The sequence below is a fragment of the Numenius arquata genome, chromosome 29, assembly GCF_964106895.1.
Source record: "Numenius arquata chromosome 29, bNumArq3.hap1.1, whole genome shotgun sequence".
In the NCBI taxonomy this organism is placed as follows: Eukaryota; Metazoa; Chordata; class Aves; order Charadriiformes; family Scolopacidae; genus Numenius; species Numenius arquata.
The window spans coordinates 1,429,019-1,441,307 of record NC_133604.1 but is presented as its reverse complement, the minus strand read 5'-3'; the positions used below and the strand labels follow the sequence as shown (position 1 = coordinate 1,441,307).

At 53.7% G+C, this 12,289-nt stretch overlaps 1 protein-coding gene across 1 annotated transcript; it reads right to left on the bottom strand.

Moving 5' to 3' along the window:
- Positions 1-1,339: 1,339 nt before the first annotated feature.
- On the bottom strand, positions 1,340-1,825 carry LOC141476330 (twist-related protein 2-like). Its single transcript, XM_074164996.1, has one exon. The coding sequence runs from the start codon at positions 1,823-1,825 to the stop codon at positions 1,340-1,342; it is 486 nt and encodes a 161-aa protein (XP_074021097.1).
- Positions 1,826-12,289: the final 10,464 nt, after the last annotated feature.

Below are 12,289 nucleotides of genomic sequence, written 5' to 3'. Positions count from 1 at the left end.
CCTTAAATTCGGGTCTTGCACCCGCTCAGCGCTTCCCATCGCAGGCTCTGCACCGGCTGCTGGTATAAATACCCCACGGGGAGCCCACGGCCGGGCACGGGCACCCGCGGCCCCACACTGCCCGGCCAGGAGGAGACATGGCACGCAGGGATGCTGCACGAGGCTCACCCCAACTGCTGGCAGAAAATAAGAATAAAAGGGGTTTCCACCTTGAAATAAGAATAAAAGCGTTTTCCACATTGTAGCCCTTAGTAGTGGGTGCAAGAAAAATCAGAGTCCTTTTGGCGTTGGCTTCCCCAGAGGACCCGGTGATCCCTAAACCCCAGCACCGGGGCCAAGACAAGGCAGGGGCTACGAGCCTGTGCCCAAGGAAAGCCAGAAGCCCTGGCCCTGATTAGGGGACAATGGGGACTCTCGGGAGCTGGGCTGGGCTCCCATGAATTGTCCCTAAAGTCCACAGTTTGGGAATGTCCTCCAGATCTTCCCGCTCCTGCTCATGGGCTGAAGGAAATGTTAGCTCGTAGCTGACCCTTCTTCCCCCCTTTCCTCTTACTCCTGGCCCAAGGAGACCTAAAACACTGAAAATAGGATTATTCCCCTCTCAGAAGCTTTGCCGGCGATTGAAGGGATGCTCAGGTGGCGGCTGGATAGTGCCGAGTACAACAGACAAGGGGTGCAAGTGGGAAAACCTCGCTGCCCGGCAGCCTCGCTTGATATTCCGTGCCCTGCAGCGTAGGGTGGCTACAAATCCGAGGGGACAACGGGTCCCATCGTATCTGCAGAGCTTTAGGAGAGGGACGGGAGGAAGCCTGGTGGCTTCAGGGCCACCCAATGGCTTTGGGAAGTGGCTGCGGAGTTTGGCCAGGGCGGCGAGGACAAGGTGGGCATGGTGGGAGCAGCCACCACCATCGGCCGATGGCTACGGGGCCACCGCTCATCTTGCGTGTGCCGTTTTGACACCTCGGTAGCCCAAGCACATTCGGGAGGGTGTCTGCTGATTTACACACCCTCCCGGCCCACCGTGGGAGGATAAATCAGATTTTTAAAGCCCTCATTTTAAACCTTTCACTAGTCTGCCCCGGACCAGACCCCGCTAAATGACACCAGTGGCTTTAGGGCTCCGCTCGGCCCCCTGCAACGTCCCACCGGCCCCGGCGAGGCTGGGAATCGCCACCTCCTCCGACCGCCGGCCTTGGTGGTGTCTGGGGTTCGTTAAAGCAAATCGCTTGCACGTGGAGCCCGAGGAGGGGGCGGCTGCTGTGCGCTCCCCCCGCAGGAGCGGGATGGGGAGATGCACGGAGGATGCAGGAGGAGCAGCGGTGGCGGTACGTACCCCGGCTCAGTGGGATGCGGACATGGACCAAGCCCCTTCCATCCTCCAGACGGAGAAGGCGTAGCTGAGCCTCTCGTGGGCCAGGTAGTTGCAGCTGGTGATCTTGTGGTCCAGCTCATCGCTCTGCAGGACCTGGTACAAGAAGTCTATGTAGCGGGCGGCCAGCTTGAGGGTCTGGATCTTGCTCAGCTTGTCGGAGGGCAGCGTGGGGATGATCTTCCGCAGCTCGGCGAAGGCGTCGTTGAGCGACTGGGTCCGCTGCCGCTCCCGCACGTTGGCGATCACGCGCTGCGTGTGCACGTCCTCGAAGGACTGCGGGACAGGGCTGCGCTTGCTGCGCTTGCCCTGCGGCGAGGGGGCCCCGCACTCCTCGGCCGGCTTGCCCCCCTGGCCCCGCTTGCGGAGGCATTTCTTGTGCAGCCGCTCGCCTTCCTCCTCGCTGGTGACCAGGCTGCCTTCAGGGGAGTCCGGGCACATGCTTTCCTCCTTCATCTTCTCGGCACCTCGCAGGCGAAGGGCTCGGGGGGTCTCACGAGGTGCGGTGGCCGCAGCACATGGGCCAGGTGGCCCGGAGAGGAGCCAGCGCCCGCTCAAGAGGTGCAGCCCGGAGCATCCACCCTTCAGCCTCCCCAAACCTCCCAAGCCCTGCAGAGCCCTCCAAGGAGCTCGGTTGGCTTTTCCTTTGGGCTACAGAGAGGAGGGCGTTCGGATAACTTTTGGGAATGGCTCTTGCTGATAGGACGAGGAGGACCGTGGGCGGACCAGGCACAGACCAATGCAGCCGAGCAAGGTAACGCAAACATCAGTGGAGCTTATGGGTTCCAGATTTCCTCCCTCCCTCCTCCACCGACACCCCCAAGGCCTCCGGCACAGATGCTCCTGCCGCTGCCCGGATGTCAGGGGACATTGCCTATGCTAATGTGAGCACCAGCCATGGAGTTCAGGGCAATCTTTTTTGATTTTTAGTCTTTTTTTTTTTTTTTTAGTCTTTTTTTTTTAATTTTTTAAGCCTGGTTGACCCTACAAAACCCGGCCCGAAATATCCACTTGTCCACTTTGGAATAGGAGACTTTCGTCTAGGAGAGATTCAAGTGGAAATGTGGGGCAATGGATGTTTCAATGAGCAATACACGGTGTTCTCTGAGTCCAAAGGAAGAAGCAACAATGACAGGCATCCATACTGCTCTTGGGAAATGGCATAATTCAAAATGAACTTGAGTTTGCATCCATCCATCCCTCTTCCTCTGTCTACATTTCTGGCAGTCTACAATAGCCCTTATTATACAGGTGGAAGGAAGCCAACACTCATCGACTATCATATTCCTCTCAAATAAATATGGCAGCAGACAGGGAGGGTGTGACAGGTCCAGATCCTGTTCCAGCTGCATCCACAGCCAGTTCAGCTCCTGATTTCCCCAGGAAATCAAGCACTATGAGCTGTATCACTTCCTTACACCGCTCCTCAGCTTGTCTACAAATAAACTCACTTTCTCCTCCCTGCAGAAATGCTGGGAGAGCGGCACCTCTTTTAGCCAGGGTTGGAGGCCATAAAATATTCTGCACAGGTTCCACCTTATATTAGATTTCTTTCAGCCCTGTGTTATCACACCAGTAGAATCAGCACATGAAATTGGAGTCCATTGGTGGTGGCCCACCATCCTCCCACGTCCAGCCACCAGCTCCCAAAGTCCTCCTACAAAAAAAAGTAGAGCTTTTGGGAGCTTTTGGGAGCTCCAGTAACCTTCCCATCTCCTGCCTATGCCCTCTGCCTGTCCAAGAGGTTGCTTTTCCAGCATGTCTTGACCTCATCCAAGCTGTCTCTGCTCATAGAATCATAGAATGGTTTGGGTTGGAAGGGACCTTAAAGATCATCGAGTTCCAACCCCCCTGCCCTGGGCAGGGACACCTCCCACCAGACCAGGTTGTTCATCACGCTCTTCTGGCATTGCTCCCTGCTCTTGGTCATCGGGAACTCTCACCCTGAGTCTCTGGAGGGACACTGAAGTTCTGGCATGATGTTCCTTGGGGACATTGGGATCCATCCCTGGCAGAGCTCCACAGGCCTTCCTACAATCTTGCTTTGTTATTCTGTCTTATGAGAGCACGAATGAGAGCACAAAGGGGTATTATGGGAAAAATGTAGCTTAAAACAGTATCAGTAATTCATCAGAAATAATTAAAATCATATCAATAAAACATAAATTGATGAGCTGACATATGCCTGTCTCCTTATAGATGGTTTTAAATTAGCTCCTTTTCATGACACCTAACAAGTTTCCATATATAACATATTTTACTAACAGAGGTATATGACGTTCTACCGAGTTCTCCTGCACCGATGAGCCGGCTCCGAGCTGCGGGGGGATCCCCACCTACCCCTGACTGGCAGCGATGGGGACGCGGCAGCTCAGGCAGGGCAGGACCAGGAGGATGTGGGAGAAACTTCTTTAAATGCAACGACCTTTTTTTTTTTTGTCTTGCTGCATATAACAAATTAATATTCTCATCTTGTCAGTATTATCTTCATCCTAAATAATCTGGGCTGTTGCACTGCAGTCTTCTCTTGAACCTCTGTTCAAGGACCTCTGACCTGCTCCCTACAGCCTGAAGAGGAGGAGGAAGAGGATGTCCTCTCCGCTCTTTGAGGTGGGGCTGAATAAGAGCAAGCGACTTGGCCAACATTGCTGAAGCAAGAGATACCCATTTCTGGTAGAAAAACCTCAATTCAAGCTCAGCTACAAGGTATTTCTTAAAAAGGTGCTCCATAGACCAGCCATAGACCATAGCCTTCCTGACCAGACACACATCCTGGTGTCCATCAGTGCTCACAGCAAAACCCTTTCCAACCCCTTTGTCTTCCCAGCTACACCCACTGGGATGCTGCGTTTTCACTTGGGATGCAGACGCCCTGCAAGGACTTTTCTCTATTTTAAGAAAATATGTGTTTTCACATCCTTCCATGGGTTTCTCTCGAACTTTCCTTCATGCTGGTTGAGGGCCCAAGTGCAATGTCAATCTCAAAGAGCCACCTCGGCCCCAGTCCCAGGGAGACTTGAGCAATGCTGAAGGATGGGGGTCAGTCTCTTCTCCCAAGGAACAGGTGATGGGACAAGAGGAAATGGCCTCAAGTTTCACCAGGGGAGGTTTAGGAAATATTAGGAAAAAATTCTTCGCTGAAAGGGTTGTCAACCATTGGAACAAGCTGCACAGGGCAGTGGTGGAGTCGCCATCCCTGGAGGTGTTTAGAAGACAAGCAGACGTGGTGCTGAGGGACATGGGTTAGTGGTGGGTTGGGCAGTGTCGGGTTGATGGTTGGACTCAATGATATTAAAGGTCTCTTCCAACCAAAACAATTCTATGATTCTGTGATGTTGGATCTGAGAGGGCTTTGGCTCAGTCCCATCCTCCCTGTGCTTGTGTCAGGGGTGGCAGTAGCCACAGATGGGAGCTGGCAGAGAGCCAACGGGTGAAAAATGTCGAATATTGCTTAAAGAAGTAAAAGACGCTCAGAAACAGGTTGATACTTGGACCTGCTGGGATGAACCTGGTGACCTTGCTCCTTCCTCCTCACCAACGCCCATGGGGCCGGCAGGGCATCGGCTCAACACATTACTCACACGTGAGCATCGTCAAGACAGCGACAAATATCAGATTTTCCTAATGCGGAAAGACAATAGATCACAGGGGCCTGGGAAAGCGAGAGAAAACAAAGGGCGAGGAAAAAATACCCCAGGGAGGGCAGGATTGAGGCAGGATCCAGGATCCTCTGATCCTGCACTTGGAGGAGCTGGCTCAGCTCTGCCGAGGGCTGGGGAGCTGTCAATGAAGACCAGCTGAGGCACGGGCTTGGGCCTGGGGTTTATTTTTTTATTATTTTTTTATTATTATTGTTTTCCTTCTAAAAAAAAAAAAAAAAAAGAGAAAAAAAGTTTAATTTAATTTCGCTGGTGAATGGTTTTGGATGAAGGAAGTGAAGTATTTGGTATTGTTGCTGATATCCTTGAGCAAAAGGAGAAATACAATGAGCTTTGATCTGCAGAAGGATCAGCAGAGCTCCCCGAACTGCTCGCATGGGCTTTTTAACCCAGAATTGGATGCTTTGTGGCAAGGGTATTTTTTTCCCTTAAACATTTCAATTTGTTCTTTCAGAGATTGTTTTTTTTTGAAGAATATTAATATAAACTTTTCATGGAAAGGTCACGAGTCACCAAACTGGTTTCAATAACTTTGCTTTTCCAGTTAGCTGGGGGGTTTATAATGCTCGTTTTGACAGATCAGTGAAAATTTCAGACCTTAAATATGCAGAGAAAAAAAAAAAAAAAAGCCTAGCTTGCCTGATTTTGCCTGATTCAGTGAGAAGCCACCAGATGGAAGATTTGAATTCCCACCATGTCCCAGCCCCTCTGCCCACCTTCCCTCCTGGTTCTCCTCCTCCACCCTCTCCCTACTCACATCCATCTTTCCTGAGTAGCTTTTTTTTGGGTTTAGGCAGGAAATGTCCCCGGCGCTGGGGTGTCCTCAGCAGATCTGAGCCTGGAAGATGCTGAAAAGGCTCTTGCCAGTTAGCCCTTTGGAAAGAAAGGAAAGGTGAAAAACAGAAAGCAGGGACGCTGCCAAAGCACACATGGGCAGGGAGCAGGGGGTCCACTGCCTGGAAACCAGGGCTGAGGCTACCAGTAACTGCAGAGGGGCTGCAGGACCTCAAATGGAAGCTCTTTCGTGGGGTCAAGGTGGGAGCTGAGGTTTCTTTAGAAAGGGACTGAGGCGTCTCCTCAAAACTGCATCCTTTGGTGGGCTGAAAGGCCATCGTGGTCAGTCTGAGCCCATTTCTGTCTCAGCCTCACACCACCTGTGGATGTTCTTCACCAGCCTTCACTCCTGGATCTCTCTCTGACCCCACTCTGCCATCTGCTTCGCTGCAAAACAAGCCAAGACCTCTCAGTCTCTTCCCCATAAGCAGGTCTCTAAAACCCCTGATGATCCCAGCCCAACTCCATGCTGTCCCCATGGGGGACCAGGCTTCCCAGGAGAGCTGAGCAAACCCTTCCTCCCCTCCTTTCAGTACAACTCACCAGCTCAAACATCAGACTGTTGTCCTGTTGGCCTCTCTCCGTCTGCCGTTAAGTTTTCAAGGATGGTCCACCAGAGCAAGAGGTGGTTGCTCTCTGCATGGTCTGAGGGACAGTGTGGCACTGCCATGACTCCGGGTCCAACGCTGTCCCACTCAGGACCCCCATGGGAGAGCAAAGGAACCACTTACTATCACAGAGAGCAAACAAATGTATTACACCAATTTGCTTCTTATTCACTGGTGATACAGGACACATCTTTTGGCTTTCATGAGTTGGATCTAGAGTGTGGGGATCTGTCCTGGCCTTGTTGGACACACTGAGCTGGGTAGACTGTGATGGCAGGAGGTCTCAACGGGTAGATGGGTTCTTTGGGTTAATGCACACTGGAGAAGAGCTCGGTATGGAGCTGATGCTCCACCACCACAGGTGTAAAGAAGCTGGACAGGAGGTTTCTCCATCCTTGGGTTTTGGGAAGGGCTTGAACCCATGATTTTTCTTGTGCTGTGTGGCATAAACCAGGGCTGCATCTGCTACAACAGCATAAAGAGGGAGATGGGGAGAGCTGGGTTCAACCTGACCAACCTCCACAGAGGCAATGACTTGCTCTCGGTGGGCAGTGGGGCTGGGACAGGACCTACATCACGCCCTGTGCAAAAGCCAGTTTGGGCCAGGGAAGCTGAGAAAGTGCCACCCCCAGCTCCACCCTCGCTTTTCTCACTGGTAAAAGGGGGCTGCAAACCTGCTGGCCGCTGCGGAGAGCTGGGATAACGCGGTCCATGTGTGAGCCCGGTGCTGCCGATACCATCGCTTTGATGGCCGAGGACCTGATTCCGGCTGCAAATAATTCCGGGCACAAAATCAGAGGCTGAGCCTTGATGCAAAAAGGTTTCTTGGGGTGGGTTTGGTATTTTTTTTTTTTTTTTGCATGCTCCTTTTCTTTGTTAGAGAGGACAAAAATAATCTCTATTTTATCCTGCGTGAAAAAAAGGAGGATAACGCTAATAAATTGAGAACATTAAAGGGAGCCAGGAATAGCCGCTGCCCCTGGAGGCTGGGGAAGCAGCTTTGGTTTCGCAGGTTTTTCTAGTTATTGCAGTGTTAGAGTGGAAACATGTGTGGTGTGAATAAAAATGCGAGGCATCCGCCGTAGCGTGCTGTTGCTGCAGCAACCACAGGGAATATGGGCGCGGGGGATCGTGCAGGGCTCTGGCTGTAAAAGGGAACCCGAGCGCCGCGGGGCCCTTTGATCTGGGCGCCTGCAGCTCTGATTGATGGCCTTGCAATTCATTTCCTTGTCAAAGTGACATAATGTTCCTGGAACTCGCTGAACTTTTTAAGAACTAAAAGATGTTCCCCACCAGCCCCCTCCCCCCCCCCCCCCGCCCCGTCCATCAATCCCGGACTTGGGAGGCAGAAGGGACGGAGCTGGTGGATGGGGTCTGGCCAGTGGTGTTACTGGTGAGACTGGGAGTGAGACTGGTGGTGCTTTTCTGCCGGGCTTTGCCCCTTCCCTGGGAGTGGAGCAGTGGGATGGGGGGGTGGGATTTGCCACAGCCCCGGGTTCGAGTGACGGAGGGATGCACCGCCCGCAGATGCCAACCACCGCCCCGCGCTGACGACCATCCGCTTCCAGTTAATTCTTCCATGTGAAAGTTTTCTTGGGTTGGTTTGGGTTTTTTTTCCTCCCCTTCTTCCCCATCTGTTTCCATCTGGCCATCAAAGGAGCAAAACGCCATGTTCTGGGTCCCGCTGCCAAGAGCCTCCCCGCTCTCCCTGCTCTCTCCACCAGCCGATGAATTCCCACCGAAGCAGCCTCTGGCCTGGCCTTGGGGCTGCAGGAGCCAGGGCTGGGGGGGACCCGAGCATGGTGGGCAAACACCGGGGCACGGCTGAGCCCTTCTCTGGCCACCAGCGCTACCAGACCCTTGGCCGGGAGAGCCAGCGCTGCCCGAGGCTGCGACCCTGCTCTGCCCTTGGATTTGCCTCGGTCCCAGGCAGTGCTGAAGTGGCTCAACCCTCGTAGGATCCGCTTTCCTGCCAGTAATAAAAGATCGTCACAAGCAGCTGCTCTTCCTACTTACTCCAGTTTTCTCCTCCGGCTGCTTGGCAAACCCCACGCGATGCCTCGCAGACACGAAGACGCCCTGGGAGGACACCCCAGGTGACGGGGCGGTGGGGGACGTGTGTGCCGTGGTCAGTAGGTACCTGAACCAGCCTTCCCCTGGGAGATTGATGGAGAGGCAGAGAAACTCTTCGGGAGGAGAAATTCTTAGGGAGCAAGAGCTCCACATCCCAGGTGCTCCAGCGAACCCATCCTTGCCTGGTGAGCAGCCTGACCCCGAGTCTGCTTCAAACCTTCCTTGGAGCAGCTCCTCTGCTCAGACTCTGCTCCTCTCATGTGCCCCCACACCTTGGAAACTCTGCTTTTGTGGGGTTGGTGGCTGCAAGGGGAGGCTTCACTGCCTTTGCAGGGGGGAGCAGGCCTGGGGCAGGGCAGCATTTGCACATTCAGAGAGGATTAAACCATGGTCTTCACCACTGGCTCTATCACCCAGAGCAGTTTGGTTCCACCAGCTTTGTCACTTGTGAGTAGCTGTGCTTATACCTGTTGTTTTGCACCTCAGGGGCAAGGAAAGACCTGTCGTTCTTGCCTTTAATTCCTTGCCATGGATTTAAATGCCAGGCAGAGGGGCCCCTTGTAAGGTGCCCATCCTTCTGCAGGTCCCCAGATTTGCAGACCCAGATGTGCAGCTCCTGCCCCCAGTACAAAGCAAACCCCCCTCTGCCCCCTGCCTTGCTCCCACCACGCAGTTGTCCCCGCACTACTGCCCACATCTGGCCAAGGACAACCTTCTCCAGGCTCCCTCCAGCTGGAGGCACTGAGATTTGAGCCTCGTGAGCAGATCTGGATGGTGAAAGGGGCACCGTGATGCCACAGATCTGCTTGATGCATTTGAGGAGAAGGAAACAAGATGTGCTCTGGGCACGTTGAAGGAGAGGGCTTGACCGGGAGCTCCACATTTCATCCCAGTGCTTCCCAGTACCCAGTTGGACCTGGGCTAGGACCGGTAACCCAAGGATCAGAGGCCAGTGACTCACTGTCGGATGGAGCAAGGATGCTGGTGGCTGTGGCTGAGTTTGCAGGAAGCGTCTTCCCATCACGCTGTGCATCAGCTGAGCTACTCTTGTGGTGAGTCATGTCCAGCCGGGACATCCCGCAGCCTCCGGTCTGCTCTGCGGGAAGGGAAACCAAGGGGTTGTCTTCTGCTCCTGGGGAGTGTCATGGCTTAATCCTCTCTGAGGCCTGCTCCCCCCTGCAAAGGCAGCAAAGCCTCCCCTTGCAGCCATGAACCCCACAAAAGCAGAGTTCCCAAAGTGTGGGAATTCAGGAGAGGAAATAGTCATTCGTGTTTTTGCAAGCTGCACCCCTGGGCTCCAAATCAGCCCATTTCTGCCTTTTCCTGACCCTTAGGGTGTCTCATCGGTGGGTCACCCTGTGCCCATCCCTCTGGTTCAGGCTCAGATCTTCCAGCATCCAACTTCTGGACACCTCTTGCAGCTCTAACTCCATTTCCACACATACATAGCTGTCTACTCGTCCATCACACCTTTTCCTTCTAGTTACCACGTGCACAGCCATGCACTTTGCCATCCCACTACCAAGCTGTCCCTCCCCTCTCCCCTACGCACGATCCTGAAATCCCAATAAAGCCAAAAAGTCAACTCTTTTCTCCCCTGGTGCACTGAACCTGGTTTCTTGCTTTAAAAGGAATTCGATTCAGGCAACTATGTATTTTTTTTTTTGTGTGCAGTTACTTCTCCCTGCACAGAACTGGAGAGGATCCAGCGAGTCAAAGCCATCGTGACCTCCCTCTGCCCCACGCAGGGAGCCACGCGATCCTCCGACATCAGCTCAAGTATTTGTGGGAAAGCGAAGTTCAAAACTGCTGTTAGCAACAAGACAAACATTTATGGTAGGTTTTGTTTAATCTGTGAGCAAAACAGCCTCTGAAAAAATCCGTGCAAGAAGGTGTTAGAGGGGCAGAGGTTGGATTTGCCCCAGGGAGTCCCTGTCCGAGAGAATCTTCCCCAGATGGGAGGAGACATTTCACTTGATGTTACCTCTAAGCAGCAACCAAACTGTCTTGGTCCCTTGTGCTCCTGCCCACGGCAAATCGACCAGAGATTCGGGTTCAGGAACTGGGAGAGAGTGAAAACAGGGAGGAAAAACTGGGTTTTTCTCCTGGGGGCAACCAGAGAAGCAAAGAAGGAAGACACTGGCAAATGCACACATTTTATAGCAGTTTTCTTTGGGCTGTTATCTAAATGCTGCAAAGGCTACCAGTGGGATGAGGCCACAGAAGTACAGAGCAGACAGACAGACGGATGATACCGATGATGCACACCCCAAAGAACGCCGAGTTATTTTTATGTGAGTGACTTCGTAAGCACTCGAAGTTGACTCAGTTCTCTGCTTCTCCTCCCTTGGAGCTGTGGGCCAAACTGGAGCTGTGCCAGCCCAAGGGATGGAGGAAAAAGGGGTCTCAGAAGAGCCAACGCGCTGGGTCTTCTTCACACGGCTCTGCGTGAGAGCCCACACTCGTGCAAACCACCAGCATCTTGGAGCAAATTAGTAGCTCACATCCACAGCCTGGTGGCTCCCCACGGCTCCCAGCTGGCCCATGCTTAGCACAGCACTGTTATGAGTGACATCTTGCGTGGGATGGGAGAGGACAGGATGGGCTCTCTCCCAACCCCAGCCTCTAGGATCCATTAGCATCACCCTCCATCACCATCACCCCATGCCCTGGTCTGTTATCAACAGTCAGAGGGGCAGAAAGAGGAGGAAGGACTTTGGAGAAGGATTGAGTGAGTGCTGAAGGAGAGGGTGGTAGAGAGCTTGGACCTTTCCCCACCTCACCGATACTGCCCACGAGAACCGAAATCCATCTCTGTAACCAGTATAAACCACCTTTGCTCTCCCACAGCGTAGTTTTGGGCAGAAAGCAGACCCACCAAGCCCAAAGACCCTCCAAAATTCTAGTAAAGCAGGGGGGTAGCATCTCTGCCTCCATCCCGAAGAGCTCTGAAACCACTGAAGTTGTCTGGGAAAGTACTAAGCCACCAGGAGACCCATGGGACATGTCCCACAGTGTTCCAGCCCCTGGACATCCCCAGCCCCTGGATGTCCTCTTCTCATCATGGCCATCTGGGCTGAAGATGGGTTGCAGGAGCCCCTCCAGTTGCCCCATTTGGGCATCTCCCGAAGGGAAGAACACTTTTCTCCCATGCTGCTTTCCACCCTCTCTTCCCTCCCGGTCCCAGAGCTGACACCACTCCCAGCCCCAGCAGCACATGTGGGAGGACCCTGCAAGCCTTCAAAGCCCTGTCTGGGGAGAGACGAAAGGCCAGTTAAACTCCTGGCTGGAGATGAAAGGAAACTCTCCCTCCGCGGCTGGAACGAGTTGCTGGTGCTTTGGAGCTGGGTTTGAGGCCCATTTCCTGAGCGCCATGGCAGGGGCTTTCATTTGCAGAGGGACTTTGTGAACTCGCCACAGGGCTGCCGTGAGAGCAGATGTCCCAGCCATCCATGGCACCTCGACACGTCCCCATCCCCAATGGGAGGACACCAGCCTCCGCAGGAGGGGATGCTCCAGCAGCTGAGGCTCCCATCCTCTGTATCTCCACAGCGGAGAGCTCCTGGAACAGCTCAGCGTGTCCCCACCGTCCCCTGGGGGATGACAAAGCCAGGAGTGAGGACTCTGTGCAGCCGGGGACGGGGGTGAGCAGAAAGGGGAGATTTCGGCTCCTGCACCAAGCGCAGATACAGAGCCCAGGGCTGAGGAGCGGCTGGCTGGGCGGATGCGAGCGACAGATTTTACTC

Coding starts and splice junctions, on each gene's coding strand:
- LOC141476330 (XM_074164996.1), bottom strand. CDS start 1,825: ATGAAGGAGGAAAGCATGTGCCCGGACTCCCCTGAAGGCAGCCTGGTC.